The sequence below is a fragment of the Arvicanthis niloticus genome, chromosome 11, assembly GCF_011762505.2.
Source record: "Arvicanthis niloticus isolate mArvNil1 chromosome 11, mArvNil1.pat.X, whole genome shotgun sequence".
NCBI classification, from domain to species: domain Eukaryota; kingdom Metazoa; phylum Chordata; class Mammalia; order Rodentia; family Muridae; genus Arvicanthis; species Arvicanthis niloticus.
The window spans coordinates 37,552,757-37,570,803 of NC_047668.1; the positions used below are offsets into that span (position 1 = coordinate 37,552,757).

General features: G+C 46.6%; 1 protein-coding gene across 2 annotated transcripts in view; it reads left to right on the forward strand.

Annotated features, from left to right (window-relative positions):
* The first annotated feature begins 3,663 nt into the window (after positions 1-3,663).
* Colec11 (collectin subfamily member 11) overlaps positions 3,664-18,047 on the forward strand; it is a 30,628-nt gene continuing 16,244 nt past the window's right edge. The window contains exons 1-3 of one of the 2 annotated variants that reach the window (XM_034514230.2): positions 3,664-3,890; positions 9,848-10,003; positions 14,319-14,390. In XM_034514230.2, coding sequence (XP_034370121.1) covers positions 9,871-10,003; positions 14,319-14,390 — 205 coding nt within the window. In that variant the 5' untranslated portion in view covers positions 3,664-3,890; positions 9,848-9,870. The remainder of the gene's footprint in view (positions 3,891-9,847; positions 10,004-14,318; positions 14,391-18,047) is intronic. The other variant, XM_034514231.2, reaches the window with a different exon arrangement.

An 18,047-nucleotide genomic window follows, 5' to 3' on the forward strand; every position in this document is an offset into this window, starting at 1 on the left:
TCATCTGTGCCCCTGTGGGGAAGCTGTCGTCCATGCTGGTATGACTGTCTGACATGGCGATGGCTTTGTCACCCAGGATATTAAATGCTCTAATATCAGTAAGCCTGATAAGTCCATTGGCTCCACGGGTTGGACTTTGGGGTTGTCTTGGGAGGATAGGAAGATGGAAGGATAGATGTTTGTTTCGAGTTCTTGAAACTAGAATTGTCAAAAAAAAAAAAAAAATTTAAGTATTTTTTTTTTAAAAAAGATAAGTCTACCAAATGACTCAGTATGCTTTTGGAAATAATTGCTGACTTTCTACCTGCCCTGGGAAGGCTCTTTGTTTACCTTGCTGGATGTTCAAACCTTTCTCAGAGATGGCTTGGAAGGACAGTGAGAAGACGGAGAACCCCCATGTATAGTCTATGTTTGACAGTGTCCACTTACAGTTGCTCTCAGTGCTCCTTTTAGTCTGACTTTCTGGCTGTATGAGGAAGCCACCCTTCTGATCCGTCATGCCTGTGACATGCTATCATGTTTCTATGTTTGTGCTTTTTTTTTTTAAAGACTTATTTTATGTAATGTGGGTACACTGTAGCTGTCTTCAGACACAAAGAAGAGGGCATCAGATCTTATTATAGATGGTTGTGAGCCACCATGTGGTTGATGGGAATTGAACTCAGGACCTCTGGAAGAGCAGTCAGTGCTCTTAACCGCTGAGCCATCTCTCCAGCTCCTATATGTTTGTTCTTTATTCCTAGTGGTCACTGGTTGGTTGATGGTTCTGCTAGGACAGCCATTATATACAGCAAGGAGTCCTCTCTTCTGTCCAGTCAGTCTGTTGATTCTGCCCCAGGGCAGTAAAGCAGCTTGAAGCATAGGCTAGTGTAGGGGGCTCTTGAAGGTTGAGAGGTAAGGCCAGTCACAGCCTCTCTGGGGCTGCTGAGATACTACAGTAGACTTTTGGTGATGTCCTGACATCCACTGTGAGGCTGGCAGTGGTTCCCAAAGCGTCTCTAGACCAGCTGCCTCAACCTTGAGAATTTAATACAAGTGAGCAGGATCCCTCTGCCCAATTATCAGTTCAGAAAACCTAGGCCCTGGAGCTGGAGAGATGGCTCTGTGGTTAAGAGCAGTTGCTGCTCTTGCAGAGGGCTGAGTTTGATTCCAGCACCTACATGTCAGCTCACATGAGGATGTTAGCTCCACTTCCAGGGATCTGATACCCTTTTCTGGCTTCTGTAGGCACCACCAGTGCAGGCTACTTGTGAGAACCTCTGGGCAGGTCCTCTGGGCATCTGATGATGTCCACTTTCCCATGCCACTGTCATATAAATGGTGTAATCCAGAATCTTAAAACTGGACAGACATCTTAAATAGTTAAGACCTTTTAACTAGTTGGCAAGAAGTGAGACTTTTGATCCCAGCCCCCTGGTCTTTCTTTCTGCTCCTTTGTATCCCCGAGCAACTAGGCTTAGGACAAGGGACAGAAATGCTATGCACTCTCCGGGAACTCAGACACCCTCAGTGAAGAGGGCCTTTGGGGAGGTGGCCGTGGTTAATGTCCTCATGGACAGTGTCCCACAGATACAGCAGCACGTCCGATGTGACCTCCAGTAAGTTTCCCATCCAGAGCAGAGTAGGTTTCATGTGACTCCTCTATCTGAACTCCATGGTTATCTCAGAGAGATGTAAACAGTCACTGGATTTGGGCCAGTCTTGTTCTGGCCGGGAATGGGATGCTCTATGGGGTCAGGGCAGAGGAACGCAGTGGTCTGCTTCCCGTGGAGGAGTGGACAGCGCTTCCTGGTGACACCAGAGTACGCTTAATAATACAAGAATCCTAACTTAAAAATCTACTCATCATGGGCAAGTTAAATTGCACTATTTTTTGCAATGGGGAGAATTTTTGAAACTGTTAGTACTTTAAAAAAATCCCTCAGGGTAGGCTGGAGACATAGGTCAGTTGATACTATTTGCCTGGTATGCACAAGACTCTTGAGTTTAACACAAGTACCAGGGTGGGACTGAAGATTTGGAAGTGGTAGCTCATGTCATTCCAATACTGAGAGGCTGCAGCAAGAGGATTGCCTCTAATTTGAGGCCAGCCTGAGGTATAGAATATAATTGCTTTAAAAGAAAAAAAGACTATAGCAGGGAATGGTGGTGCATGCCTTTAATTCCCTTGCTTGGGAGGCAGAAGTAAGCAGATTTTTAAGTTTGAAGCCAGCTTGGTCTACCAAGCAAATTTCAGGACAGTTAGGATCATACAAGAGAAACTTTGTCTTGAAAAACCAACCAACCAACCAACCAACCAACAAAAATATGTCTTGGAGGGAAATAAGTCTTTAGGCTTTCTGGGCCCTCTACCACCTTGAGGCAGAAGAGGGTGTCTGACGGTTTGCTTGGGCAGGTTTTTGGGTGTGTGTGTGTGTATTTGGTTTGGTTTGATTTTTTTTTTTTGTATTGGTTTTGGGGACAGAGTTTCTCTGTGTACCCTTGGCTTGGGTGTTCTGGAAGACCTGTTCTCTGTAGACCATGGTGGCCTTGAACTTAGAGGTCCACCTGCCCCTGCCTCCTGACTGCTGGGATCAAAGACATGTGTTACCATCGCCCAATTCTTGGATAGGTCTTAAGAGGGATGTCGGAACTCTTGGCTAGCTTTGTGTACCTCCATGAACTTTGGAAATGTGAACAAAGCCATTTCTATCGAGTTTGAGGACAGCTACATGAGATTCCGTTTGAGAAACCAAACATAAAATCAAGCTTATTTGGAGGAGATTATAGATTCACATGCAGTTGTAGAAAACAGTTTACAGAGTTCCCTTGAGCCCAATTTTCCCGGTGGAAAGTCTGGTACAATACCACCCAGATTCCAACATAAGCAGGCCAGGCCATGTCACTCTCGAGGCACACAGTAGTGTCCTAGCCAATCACTGATGTGTCATTGATTTTTATAGTTTTATCACTTTAAGAGTCTTGTATGAGTAGGATGTGAGGGCAATGATGCTGCAATATCACACATTCCAGTGGTTGTGAAGTTGGTTTGGCTGATCCGGCTTTCTCCCTCATGGATCCATGGATTTGTCCTGAAGCTACAGGCCAGCAGTAGACCGTCCCTGGTGGAGGACTGTTGTTCCTTTGAGGGTGTTAGAATGGCTGTGCTTCCCTGCTCAACCTCCAAGCAGGCTCTCAAGAGTATTTTATAGATGGAACTGCACAGTAGGTAACTTTTGGAGTCTGTTTTGGTACAGCCCAGAACTCTTGTTCATCTCTCTAAGTTGCGTGTGGTAATGACTTGTAGTGTGTGTGTGTAAGCAAGTACATGTGTGTGCAGAGATTCGTGTCAGGTGTCTTCTGTTCTTCTATAACCCTCCATTACCTTCTACCTTTTTTTTTTTTTTTTTTTTTTTTTTTGATTTGAGACACAGTTTCACTATGTACTCCTGGCTAGTCTTGAACTTGCTACACAGTCCAGGCTGGCCTTTAGCTCACAGCAATCCTCCTGCTTTAGTTTTCAGAGTGCAGGGATTGCTGGTATGAATGACCATGTTTGACATATGTACTTATTTGAAGAAAAGAAAAGAATGAAAGTCAGGAAAGAAGTATAGAGAATGTTTGGGGTGGAGTTGGCTGGGCTCTCCAGGCACCCCAGTCTGGCAGCAGGGGCCGAGTTCCCACACTCCACAGGGCCCTGCAGGACAGCTGATGGTTTCAGGCAGGAAGCTCTTGCAGATAAGGCTGCAGCCTCCAGCAGATTCGCTGGGCTGTCTGACATCCCAGGCAGGGTTTCTCTCTGAGTTGGACTGCAGCTGGTCTCTGTAAATAACAGCCATGAGGATCCTTGGAACAGTGTCTCTGCCAGCCGGTGACTGTCAGGACAGCTCCTTCGCCTAGTGTGCATCCAGGTAAGAGATGCTGTCCCAGGACACAAGGCCAGGATTGGACAGGTGTCGAGCACAGGCAGGAGGGCAAATTTCCAAACAGGGCTGGAGGTTAAACCCGGGCTGTGGAATTTGGCAAGGTGGGGCTCAAGTCTCAGATATAAGCATCCTGGAGTTGATCAGTAAGTCAGATACCGGGTTCCCAAAGTTCATTTAGCTCAGTAGTTAAAGGTGGAATCTTCGAGAAGCCAACAGAGGCAGATTCTGATCAATCAGTTGATAGATGATGGAATTACAGCCACGTAGGGTTACTTAAGAGATGGAATTTGGATAGATCATTTCTAACTCCAACCTGGGGGAGTGACATACCCCAGGCTGCCAGTGGGCAGCATTTATGGGTTGACAGCTAAGAAAGCCCTGTTCTGGGACCTATTGCACCAAGGGATACTCAGCTGTGGGTTTTAGGTGGAGGGGGGTGATTGGGAGGAGGGGTATTTCCCTCAGGGGAGCCATCTAAGAGTGGGCATCGGCTCCCAACACTGGGAAGGGGAGTAACTCCAAAGGGCAGTTGCTTGTGCCCTGACACCAGGCTTTGGGACTGGCCACTGTGTCTGAGAGGCCCCAGCTAGCAGCTCTGTATTAAAATAGTCAAATTGGTGGGCCATTGCATGGCATAATGGAACTTGATGTGACAAGAGGTCTTGCCTGGGAGAGCAGAGCTCTAAATCTTCACATTAGGTTTTATCTCCAGTCTTGAGACATCTGTGCCAGAGATGAAGAAGAACAGGCAGATCTCTCTTTACTATAGTGTTGGTAAGATCCTTCCTGTAGCCTCATGGTGGGGAATGGGAGGTGGGGGGTAGGAGTGTCACTTCAGGACAGAGGAGGCTTCTAAATGACAGTGCCATTTGCATCAGAGAGTTCAGAGTCTGTGAGATCCAGAGCTTCACTGTAGGTGTTTAATGGACATGTCAAGATGCGTGTTTGGCTACTGTGCTTCCTCCTGACCTGCTGCCAGTTCATTCTTATGTTTCTTTTGTGAATTCCACATTTAATCTCTCTCCAGAAAGCTGTCTCTTTGATGGAAGTGGGGGCCTCAGTCTTTGGGCCCTGGCTAAGAGATAAGGATGTTGTTTTTAAAAAGATTTTGGGCTCACTGCATAGTCTCCGTTTATAAAACCAAATTCCTTTCCTGAGAGGCAACTGACCAGAACACAAGTCAGTACTTCCTGGTGGACATGGTGCCTCCTCATATCCACCTGCCCTGTTCTGGGGCAGATCTGGGGCAGAATCTGAGAGAGTTGGAGGACAGGGCCCCATCACATCCACTAGCTTAAATGAGAAGTAATGGAAATGACACACAACCAGGACAGTCAGTGAGAGAGGACCAATAGAGGAGGAGCCAGCTCAGGAGTTGCAGTGGGAGATATTTAAATCTCCAACCCAAATATGACCAGTCAATGAAAACACAACTCAGTAATTATGAATATATTCTGGAAGCCTAGATTGGGCAGATACCCCTACACTACTCTGTTCCCCAACTATGAGACCCTTGTAACTTGAGGATTTTCCAGACCCTGTGTCTGTCCTTCTACCTCCTGCTTCCCAGTCGTCCTCTCCTTTGTCTTTCTCCTCCATTGTCTTCCTCCACTGTCTTCCTCCAGTCCTCCCTCTGCTCTCTTCCACCACCTTTATTTTTCCACCTCCCCTTCTTCTGCCCAATCACTGGCTCAAGCCTTTATTTTACAAATTAAGATGGGCAGAAGGTTCACTAGAAATCACCTGTGTAATGACTTACACCTCTTCTGCAGCCCTTCACAGGAAAGGGGAATTAGTATCAAAATACAAGGCCAGGACTATCCACAACAGGGAATATTCTGCATCTCTGCTCTTCCTGCTTGTTTGCTGTGTCCTGATCTTTTGTAAAGCCACACTTAGGACTTTCATGGAGAGAAAGTGATGACTGTCTTGCTGGATGCCTGCTGTCTTCTGGAGGAGCATTTGTTTCTATGGAATACATTTCTGAGCCAGCCTGGGAACACTGAGAAAAACAAACATCTGAGCAGTTTTTAATTTAACAAACAGAGGGTACAGCAATGGTTAGCATTGTTTTCATTGATTGTTTTTATGGGGGTCTCATTTTGTAGCCTTGGCTGGACTCAAACTCACAGGAATCCTCTCTGCCTCTCATGTGCTTAACAGAGGCTACCATGCCCAGACTTTTGAATTGTTTAAAAACTATGTATATATGGCTACGTCTGTCTATGCGTATATGCATGTGTGTGCAGGTGCCAGGAGAGGCCAGAGGCATTGGCTCTCCTAGAGCTGGGGTTACAGGCAGCTGGGAAACAAACTTGGGTGCTCTGCAAGAGCAGTGTATGGCTTAATCATTGAGCCATCTCTTTAACACCCTTAAGCCCCTCTTTTTTTGCTTGATGATATTGGATTTTACTACGTATCCCTAGCCAGGTGATGGGCCTGGAACACACTACTGGAGCCCAGGCTGGCCTTGAACTCATGAACTTCATATTCTGCTTTCCGAAGTGCTGAGCTGATGGGTGTGAACCACCATACATGGCTTATTATTATCTTTGTAGCTCTACAGAAAAGGAAGCTGCTTAGGTAACAGCTGAGTTCAGAGCACTGTGGGGAAGCATGCTTACCTACAGGCTTTCACTCCCGTTTCTTAAATTGCTGGAAATTTCAGGACGACGACGACAGCAGAGCAGTAATCCATGTGTGACAATGGATTGTAAGCTTTGCCTTATATTTCTCATGCATTTATGCATGTAGATCTGTGTAGGTAACTCTTAAAGGTGAGAAGCTAGAAGGGAGTCGAAACAATGCTGCAGCATGCACCTTCCCGCTGAAGCTGAGCAGTCTGTACCCAGGCCTCTCTGGAGAAAGCTGCTTCCTGTCCATGGTGACTTTTCTCAGCTCTCTCCCTTTCCCTCTCCTTCTCCCTCTCCCTCCCTCCCTTCTTTCCTCCCCCCCTCTCTCCTCTCTCTCCCTCTCTCTCTCTCTCATTTGTGTATGTGTGTATATGTATATGTGTGTATATGTGTGTATATGTGTGTTTGTGTGTATGTGTGTTAATGTATATGTGTATGTATATGTATGTGTGTATGTGTATATGTATATGTGTGTTGTGTGTATATGTATATGTGTGTATATGTGTTTGTGTGTATGTGTGTATATGTATATGTGTATGTATATGTATGTGTGTATGTGTATATGTATGTGTGTATGTGTATATGTATGTGTGTATGTGTATATGTATATGTGTGTGTATGTGTGTATGCATGGGTGGGTGGGTGTCGGTGTGTATTTCCATTCCACCCCACAAGCCTAGCCATGTGTGAAATCCTCTGCTCCCAATCCTGATTTTGTAGTCTTCCTTGATTTGTTTTTCTTAATAAAAGCAGAAACACAGTAGAAACAGAATGCTTTCCCAGGCTACCATTTCCCCTTAAGCCCTTCTGCATGTAGTCAGGTTTTCTGCCTGTTGGCTTTTCACGGCTTTTGAGGATTCGACTATTACAGGAGTCGGCATCGCATTAATTAACCTCTGACTGCCAGAGCTTCCTTCTTTCCTACCACCCTACAAGCTTGGATATGTATGCCAAGGGCCGATGACCTTGTCAATCACCGACAGCTCAGAGTCAGAGTGAGGGAGGCTCAGAGGGAGGGAGCCAGGCCTCAAACCCAGCCTCTTAAAGCCAGACCAGTGTTGAGATCAGCAGAGCCTGTGCTCTGCAGGTTCAGGGCATTGTCTTTGTGGTTTGAACTCTACAAGGTCTTCCTCTCCTGAGTCCTTGAAGGATGGAGACAGCTTTGCATTATGAACCTCTGGACTTTCAGTAAGGTCCCAAGATATCAGTGAGTGTAATCCTTTTGGTTTATACCCTTCAATTCTTCACCTCCATCCTTAAGCCCCACCTCTGCTTAGGTAGGCAGTCACCATCTACTGCCACTGAACCTTTTCTTTCATTGTTTCTTGTGGGGACTCTTTTTCAGAGAGTTTCAGATGGTGTCCCTTCACACTGCAGGGACAGTTAGTTCATCACCAGATGCAGCTTTCCTTGTCGGACACAATAGTGACAGTATGTCTGTGGACATCTTGACTCCACAGAATTTTGGGGAGAACCCATCCTTGAGAGCAACTGCAGTAGGGGCTTGGTGTTACCAAAGTGGGTGTCAGTACAGCCGGATGGGGACTCTGCAGATTACAAAGGCTCCTAGAACTCTAGGAGGTCTGTGCCCTCACTGCCTTGATTTGTTCTCTGTGGAGAGGTGAACAGGGTGCTCTCACTGGCTCTAACTGTTCATGTCTGGCGTCTGATGACTAGATGGCTGGAGTCAAGGTGGGGTGCAGAGCGTCTTGATCTTTGAGTTGGGCAAGCTAATCCATTGCTCCGTCCACCCAAGCTTTGTAGCTTGTTAGCCATGGGAGCACCATTTGTCTGGAAAGACAAATCTAGCCCCTTCCCTGCCCTCCCCCATGCTTTCTCTTCTCAGTAGCCCCAACACTGTTCTCCAGAGCCGTAGCTGGCCATTCCTTTGCATTTCCATGGAATCCAGTGAAAACCAATCAGTCTTGCCTCCACAACACACCCCAACTATGCCTTTCTTCTCCGCCTCTGCCATGGTGTTCCCACAACCCCTTGCTACTGCATACTGTGGTGATCTCCTTTGTCTGGCCTCCTCACTTCCATTTATCCAATAAATACAGTCTCCAAAGAAGAGCCAAGTGTCCCTCTTATAAAGCTATTCCCTGATCAAAAGCTTCTGTGTTGTTTTCAGGGACCCCAAAGGTTTCACAGTAACACCAGCTCTGAGTTTTCACTCCGTTCCCTCGGGGCTCTTTCTCCTTTTTTGCTCACAGGGCCAGGCAACTTCTCTCCAAGCTCCATTCATGCAGAGGCATCACCTCTTGTTGCTTCACCAGGAATGCAGTTTCCGACACACACACACACACACACACACATACACACACACACACACACACACGCCCTGCCTCTTTTCCCAGGGGGAAGATTGCTCTTCTTGGTTGCTTCTGGTTTGTCAATCCCTTTGCCTCTTTTTAAAAGAATTTATTTATTTTTATGTATGTATACACCTCCATGTGTGTATGCACAATGTTCACAGAAGCCAGAAGAGGGCATTGGGTCTCCCTGGAGTGGGAGAAGACAGGTGGTTGTGCACCAGCATGGGGGTCCTGAAAACTGAACCTGGGTCCTCTGCAAGTGCAGAGTACTCTTAACCACCAAAACCATCTCTCCAGCCAGCCCCTGTCTGTCTCCTTTGGCTGGAAAGGAACTTTTTCTCTACCCCAGCACATGGAACTGTGCCTGGCAGAAGGCTGCACTTGGAAATATTGCTAAGTGATTGACTGACCCAGGGGATAGGTGCCAGGAAGCATCAGAAGTCTTCTGGGATAGACAATGCTGATACCATTGTGTGGGTCTGATGCACCAAGAGGAACCCCCTCCCCCAGCCACCAGACCCAGTTTTTAATATATCTTTCTTTCTTTTTTTCTTGCCATTACTGTTGGCCTTTCTCCTCTCTTCCTTTTCTGCTTTCAAGCCATCTAGTGTGAATCTCTGTTGTACTTGGCTGTCCCTGTCCTGCACCTCTGCCAGAGGCCCATGTCTTGCATAGGGGTCATTGTCTTCTTTGAGCCTGAGTCTCTGCAGTAAGGATAAGTTGGACCTTCTGGGCAGGACTTGTGTTCAGTGACTTGTTCTGAGGGAGCCTAGTAAGTGCAAGTGACCTTCAGCAAAGACTTAAGGAAAGAGGTCTGGGCACACATGGTGCTCTCGCTGCCTGGGAACTTCAGAGACTCTCAGTGGACACTAGTATGTGACCGAGCAAGTGAGAGAGGCATCAAAACTCAGAGGAGGTCGCACAACCATGGCCTGCTGCTTGCAATGCACTGTCTGGTCAGAGCCTGTCACTGTTTATGCCTTCCTTCTTCCAGGAGTCAGCGTCCTGCCTGCACTCATGATGATGAAGGGCCTGGCTCTTGCAGGCATGTTGATTAGCCTGGCTTTCCTGTCCCTGCTGCCATCTGGATGTCCTCAGCAGACCACAGAGGACACCTGCTCTGTGCAGATTCTTGTCCCCGGCCTCAAAGGTAATGGTTACTCTGCTGCTCTGGTGTTGCCTTGCTCATGCCTCTGGGTGTCTCAGTCTCCTGCATGGCCTGGCACTTCAGCACACACTCACAAAGACTGGCTCTGGACCAGGTGCATCCTGGGAACTTTCAGATTGGGCCTGGGATTCCCTGACTAGGAGACCAAGGTTCCATAACATTTAAACTCTCTCCAGCCAAGAAATTGTGGATTTCTGGTTAGTGATGTATATGCAACACAGCCTTCTCCTCAGGAGCCTTGTATGAAGGCCCACTCATGTGATCCTCTCCTGCATGAGCTGGACCACTGAGGTCATCCTTTCCCTGCTCTCTGATGCTACAGTGTTTACATCCCATGGCCTATAGGGATAAAGTCCGCTTGCAGAAACATTTGCAAATAGAACAGTCCAGGGATGCCTGTGGCTTTTCTTCAACTGGCAATGAGTATATCCAAGTATTCCATGATCTGCGTGAAAATGATGGACACACCCCTTCATTGTCAGGTCAGATAATACCAAAGGGTGACCTGGCTGAAGGCTTTGTGTTCACAGATCTAGATCTGATTTGAGAAGACTCAAGTGGTAAGTTATTTCTATGAGCAAAGAGAAAGTAGTGCTAGTGAGAGTGGAGAATGAGATAGCAGATGGAATGTCAACCTGTTCTGATAAAAAGATGGCTCCTCAGAACTCCATGGGGGGTGGAAAAAGAGCTCTGTGTAGCTGGGCTCTCTGTGTGAGTGGAGAAGGTCAAAGAAATCCCATCCCAGGTACAAGACATTCTCCAGGGTTTGTTTATCAACACAGGTAAGGAGCCCCTCCCAGCCACCCCCTGAGCTTTAAGCAGTGCTGGAAACATCTTTGATCTTAATGACCACTCTGGGTTTCTCTCTACGGTCTCCAGGAACAGCTGGATTTAGACTCAAGCTTCCTGAGAAGGTTTCCACTATCTTGGGTGTTGCCCTTTAGAGGCAGAGATCAAATTTCTTTTTGAGACAAAGGATCTCACTTTGAAACCCTGGTTAGCTGGGAACTTACTGTGTAGCCTAGACTGAATTAAAGTCCAAGAACTCTGCCTGCCTCTGGCTCTGGAGTGCTGGGATCAAAGGCATGTGCCATCATATCTAGCAAAAACAACTTTTTATGATAAAGTAGTTTCATGATGTAATGTAATCATGGATAGATTTGGGAAATTGCATTAGGGGGAGCTTCAGAATCTTGGTATCAAGGTGTTTTTGGGGGGGGGGTGGTCAGCAGTGGGAAGCTCAGAGGTCTTGTCCCCATCTAGTTACTGTGAGTGACATGGGAAGATTTTCTTGGAGAATAACATTGAAGTGAAGAAGCTTTTCTAATTGAGAGATATACATTTTTTTGTTTTGTTTTTCAAGACAGGGTTTCTCTGTTTAGCTCTGGCTGTCCTGGAACTCACTCTGTAGACCAGGCTGGCCTCAAACTCAGAAATCCGCCTGCCTCTGCCTCCCAAGTGCTGGGATTAAAGGCATGCACCACCACTGCCCCGGCGAGATAGACATTTTTTTGCAGGTTCTCTGAGTGTGTGTGTGTGTGTACACAAACGTGTGTGCTTGTGTGTGGAGGCCAGAGGTCAGCCTCTGCTATTGTTCCTCAGGTACATCAACTTTAGTTTGTGAGATAGGGTCTCTCGTTGACTTGCTGCTTACCAATTAGTCTAATCTGGCTAACCAGGAGCCCCAGGCATTCTCCTGCCTCTACCTCTCCAATACTGGGATTACAAGTGTGTACTGCTATGCTTGCTCTTTTATATGGAGTTTGGGAGTCAACTGCAGTCCTAGGCTTGCTGTGGCAAGCATTTACAGCCATCACCCCAGCCTCACGCATCATGTTTTAAAATGTCCTCATTGGTGTGGTATTTCTCATTCCGGCTCTAGTGTTAAGTGCTGTGCCAGTGTCTTCTGGTGAGAGCTAGGAATCAAGATGAGCAGTTTTCAATAAAATCAGACACAGACATAGGAGGAAGGGGAAGTCGGGTGGTGGGCTTAGTGACCTTCTTGCCTCCTTTCTTAAGAGGCGGGGCTGTCAGGTAGGTAAGTGACAGGTAGGTAAGTGACAATGTAGTGGATAATGGTTTAGTTCACTCAGCCTTACCCTAATCCAGGTAGGCATTAGGGACCACAAAGGCTGTGGTCAGGCTCAGAGTCTGACCTGGGCCTGTCACTCAGCTCTCTGGCCTATGTTTTCACTTATGTACATCCACCTGTCTGCCTCAAATGAGTGAGAGCCATACGCAAACTCCAGGAGCTTTCTAGAAAACTTCTGGAAAAGCTGGAAGGTGTGCTTAGGGTTGCCTCTCAGTGAATATTGCCGATGCACCTCCCGTGGTGGAGGCCTTCCTTCAGCTGCTCTGGGAGACCAGAGATTTCAGCCTCATGGAGAGAAGGGCCATGATAGCTGCTTACTGTGACACACACTGTGGTGTATGTACTAGGAAAGACAGCATGTCACCACCCTTACCCATCTTTGGTGGGTCTCTGCAGTGGTAGGTTTTGCTGTTGTTCCTCTATAGGTGATTGTGGTGTTGTCCCCTGTGGCCCAGCCCTTCAGTCTATCCCTGGCAGGCTCACCTGGTCAGCCTTAGCTTCCCTTTAGTCTGTGTGCTCATCCATGTCTCTTTCCTCGGCTCTGGCTGGCTGCTTCCTGCTCACTGCATGGCTTCAGCTTAAAAGCCACTTCACTAGGGAGACATCCGATCTGAATCATCCCATGTCACTTTTGCTGAAGTTCGTGCTTCAATTCCATCCTATACCCTCTGTGACTAATGAGACTTCTCATGTCAATTTGACTTAAAATATTTTTCCTCCTGGGTAGCTCACGGAATGTACTCTTTGTTGGTGATGTTCCTTCTGCACTGTTGCTGACACGTGCCCAAATCCCCCCCCTCCCCCCTTCAGCGGTTCTCCTCAGGCTTTTATTGTGCTCTTGCTTTCACGCCCACCCCAGCACTGAAAAGTGCATCTGGCAGCTCTTCATAGACGCTCAGGCATTCTCTTTTTCTCTGCTCTTTGGAATTCCTTTGAGATGGGCTTGGGCATTTATGAGTTTGTTTTTTTTTTTTTTTTTTTTTTCTTCGACCTCAATTTGATAACTTCAAAACAAAACCATCAGGGCTCCACAGATGACTGTTTCTTAGCGAGGAGAACTCCTCATCCTAGTGTTTTGTCTCATGGGAAGTGAGTGAGCTCCTTCTTCTGGCCACTGCTTTCTAGCTGAGAGGGTGAATTTCAATCAGAGCCTCCCCAGTGGGTTTGCTGTCACGTTCATTGCCACACAAGGTCATATCTCCTGTCTCTGTCTCTGTCTCTTTCTTTTTCTCCTTTTCCTCCTCTTCCTCCTCCTCCTCCTCTTCTTCCTTCTCCTCCTCTTCTTTCTCCCCCTCCCTTTCTCCTCCCCTTCTTCTATCTCTTCTTCTTCTTCCTCTTCCTTTTTCTTTCCTTTAGTAACAGGATTTTACTCTGTAGTTTTGGCTAGCCTGGGATTCACTCTATAGACAAGGATGTGTAGACTAAGAAGCAGAGACAAGTAGATCTCTGGGAGTTTGAGGCCAGACTGGTCTATAACTCAGTGTAAGCCTTTGATGACTTTCTGTCTTTTAGGAAGGGAAAAGAAGAATCAAACTTGTGTTGTAGGAAGGTCATTTGATCAGGGTTAGATTGGGGTTGAGATTAGAGAATAGGTGTGGCCCATTGGTTCCCTGTGACCCATCCCGCCCCCATCCCCATGGACTCATCTTGTCATGAGTCCTGACTGCTTATTTACACCTCTGTCTCGTATCTCTCCATTGAACCCCCAAACATGGAGGGCATACTTTACTGATCTCAGGCAGTCCACAAGGGAGGACACCATGAGTGCTCCATGCGTCATGCTGAGAGGACCAATGGATAGCCTGGTCTGTTTTCCCAGCATGTCACCAGCCTACATGATGTTTCTCTGGGGGCCACCTGATACACTCCTCCTCACTTATCCTCATGGTTGGAGTGCTGTAGAGAGTCCTATATGGTGGGAAGAAGATTGGGAACCAGCCCAGAAGGGACAATGGAGGGAGAATAAAAAATAAAGAAGCATAGGGAAAATAAAGAAGCATAGGGAAAGTGCACCCTAAGCTTAGACCTGGATACCCAGAGCTCACTCTAGTGATGCTGGATGTAGCATGTGAGAGGGTGGGCAGGGAGTAGGGCCAGGCTGGCTGCACCATGGGTGAGAGCCTTTCTAGTCTTCTGTATGGATGCATAGCACCATAGTCCTGTCCTAGCTAGATTGTGACTAAACAGATATGACTTCTTCCACAGGGGATGCAGGAGAAAAGGGAGACAAAGGAGCCCCAGGACGGCCAGGAAGAGTTGGCCCTACAGGAGAAAAAGGTATTCACAGTTTCTTCCTCCATGGGATGGGAGCGGGAGAGGGGGTGGCTGGAAGTTGGAGGAGACAGAGAGCAACTGAGACATAGGTTATTGAAGGAAGGCACAGTGCTGGCCTGCAGGCCCTGAGATTAAACACTGTGCTCCGGAAACACAGTGGTGAGTCCCTGAATGCCAAGGTTCAGGATATTGACTACGTGTTAAATGAGAGTGCAGCCATGAAGGAAGGGTGGGAGGAGGGAAGGCAGAGGCTGGGGCACTGCAGTGGTAGCTGACCCACCTACAGAGCAGACGGGGTTTCGTGGCACTTGAGTGGTTTCCACTTTAATAAAACAATGTGATTCTGCCTGTGGGAGGCTGATGAGACTCAACTGCATATTTAGTGGAGTTAAAGCCATGCACACACAGGGATGAAAACATGCATGTTTAGAAATGAGAGTACGCATGTAGAGAACCAGGCTGTGGATGTTGGGTAACCACATTACACACAAAAAGGAGTCAGGACACGCCACTGAAAGAATCAGAATGTTCAGGAACTAGATGTCCAAGGGGAGGAGCTAGAGGGTGGAAACACTCCAGTTTATATACATGTAATGGAATTTGAACATACATGATTATACATGAAAGGAGCCTATGGTAACAGCAGGTGCCCAGTGTGTGTGGCTGCCATCTATAGGGTGGCACCATCTATTTTATATTATATTTTAAAATGTTTTACTATTTTTATTAAATAATGTGTATATGTATTTGTCTGTGTATGGGTTTGTGCATGTGACGTCAGTGTCTGTGGAGATCAGAAGTGGGTGTTGGACCCCCTGGAGCTGGAGTTACCTTCGATGTCTACTGGGCCTCTCTTGAAAAGCAGCAATCACTAATTTTTAAAAGATTTGTTTTTATTATTTTAGTTGTATGTGTGTGTGTGGTGTATACACATGAATGCAAGTGTCCACGGAAGTAGGAGAGGTGGTTATGGTCAGTTGCATGCTACCTGATATGGGTGCTGGGACTCCTACTCAGGTTCTCAGGAAGAACAGTGTGTGTTCTTCTTAACCACCAAGCCATCTCTTCAGTCCCAAGGTTTTGTTACCCCCACCTTTTTTTTTTTTTAGTTTTTTGAGACAGGGTTTCTCTGTATAGCTCGGGCTGTTCTGGAACTCACTTTGTAGACCAGGTTGGCCTTGAACGCAGAAATCCACCTGCCTCTGCCCACCAAGTGCTGGGATTAAAGGTGTGCGCCACCACTGCCTGACCCAGCCCCCCCTTTTTTGAGACAGGATCTCACTATGTAGCCCTGACTGGCCTAGAATTTGCTATGTAGAATAGGCTGGTTTTGAACTCACATAATTTTGTCAACCTTTATCTAGTTTTACGTTTTTTTTTTTTTTTTTTTTTTTTTTTTTCATTTTTAAAAGCTATATAGCCAGGCGGTGGTGGCACATGCCTTTAATCCCACCACTTGGGAGGCAGACAGAGGCGGATCTCTGAGTTTGAGGCCAGCCTACACACTGAGTTCCAGGACAGGCTATATAGAGAAACTCTGTTTTGGGAAAAAGAAAAAGAAAAGGAGAAGAAGAAGAAGGAGAAGAAGGAGAAGACGGAGAAGAAGGAGAAGAAGGAGAAGAAGGAGAAGAAGGAGAAGAAGGAGAAGAAGGAGAAGAAGGAGAAGAAGGAGAAGAAGGGAAAAGGAAAAGGAAAAGGAAAAGGAAAAGAAAGAAAAGAAAAAGCTGTAAAGAAAAGCATTCTCAAGCCAGGCATGGTGGTGCGGCCTTTAATCCCAGCACTCTGGTTGCAGAGGCCGATGGATTTCTGTGCATTCCAGGCTATCCTGGTCTACACAGCAGGAGACCCTGTCTTCAAAAACAAAACAAGTGAATGAACAGAGAAGAGAAAGAAGAGTGCTCCCAACATGTGTGTCCTATCCATGAGAACACGTACTGGTCAGCACCACAGCTGACCTTGGGACATTGGAAAGTCTCTTTCTGTTTAAAAAACTATTAGAATAACATATTTAAAAATTTTGAAGACTGACTTATGGACTCCTCCTGGTCAAGTGCACAGGCTATGTGGTTTTGAGCTCGTGCACCGTGAGGCCCTTGTCTGGTGAGACTTGACCATCATACTCCTCCGTCAACCCCAGGCACTAACTTTTACATCTAATTGTTTTCCTGTTACTCATAGAAATAACTCACAGGTGATGAATGGGATGTTATCACAGGTCAGAGATCAAAATGTATAAAGATATTTGCTGCAAAAGGACCACAGTCATCTCCGTGGCTCTTGATAACATTTTACTCAGCTTTGCAGAGCGATCTTATGAACTGGCAAACACGTTTATGTGTCTCATCCCTTTTGTGCAAACAATTGCAGCAGCCTTACTTCTGCGCTTTGCTCCTTTCACTTAACAGTGCATCCTGGAGATCACTCCAGCAGAGGATGCAAAGGTTTCCTCATATTTTTTATTCAGCAATTGGGGTGCTGAGGTGTGTGCTTATTCTGATTTACCTAAGGTTCACATTTTCTTGAATGTCTGCTGCCATGAATGTGTGTGTGTATATATGTATGTATTGTGTGCTTGTGTGTGCATGTATGTATGTATGTATGTATGTATGTATTGTGTGCGTGTATGTATGTATGTATGTATGTATGTATGTATGTAGTGTGTGTGTCTTCAAGATGTACTCTGATCTTGGGATTGCCCATTAGACTGAGTGTGCATCTGCAAGTGTGGGTGGATGTGGTAGTACACACCTTTATTTCTAGTACTCTAAAAGCAGAGGCAGGAGGATCATGAGTCTGAGGTTTGTCTGAGCTACACAACACGATTTGATTTCTAAAACCATACCCATCTCAGATTTACTTCTATTAGTTAACGTAAAGTATGTGAAGACTGCCTTAAGATGTTTTCAAGCTTGTTCCCCAAATTGCCCTTCAGTGCTCACTGCAAGCACTGTGAGCTACATTTGTCTCAGCACTCAGGAGACAGAAGCAGGCAGGTCTCTAGGAGCTTGACAACAGCCTGGTCTACAGAGTGAGTTACAGGCCAGCCAGGACTACATAGAAACTCTTAAAAATAATGTAGGCTTCTGCCGGGTGGTGGTGGCACACTCCTTTAATCCTAGCACTTGGGAGGCAGAGGCAGGAGGATTTCTGAGTTCGAGGCCAGCCTGGTCTACAGAGTGAGTTCCAGGACAGCCAGGGCTACACAGAGAAACCCTGTCTCGAAAAACCAAAAAAAAAAAAAAAAAAAAAAAAAAAAGTAGGCTTCCCGGGAATCTGGTTCAAGCCCAGGAGTGGAATGGAGTCAGGGCAACTCAGTCGCAAGCTCTGTGAATCCTGGTCACAGGCTAGCGCATGAAAATGTATCTGGATGGGTGGGATGAGCTATCCAGAGCACAGTAGAGATGTCCCGAGCTGCAGCTGCTCATCCTCGTGGAGACTGTAACTCCGGGCCTTATAGGCTGTGGTCTCATCTCTCTGGAAGGAGACCAGGCACTGCCACAGTGCTGGGAGGCACAGCTGGATTCCTTCTAGACAGCTCTGTCCAGTCATGCTTCAGTTCTGACTATTACTGGATTGTGGATGTGAAATCCAGGTCCATCAGGTGGTGGGTTTTCCCTGTCCTGTGTAGATGCAACACTAACCATTTTGCTTCTTAAAGCA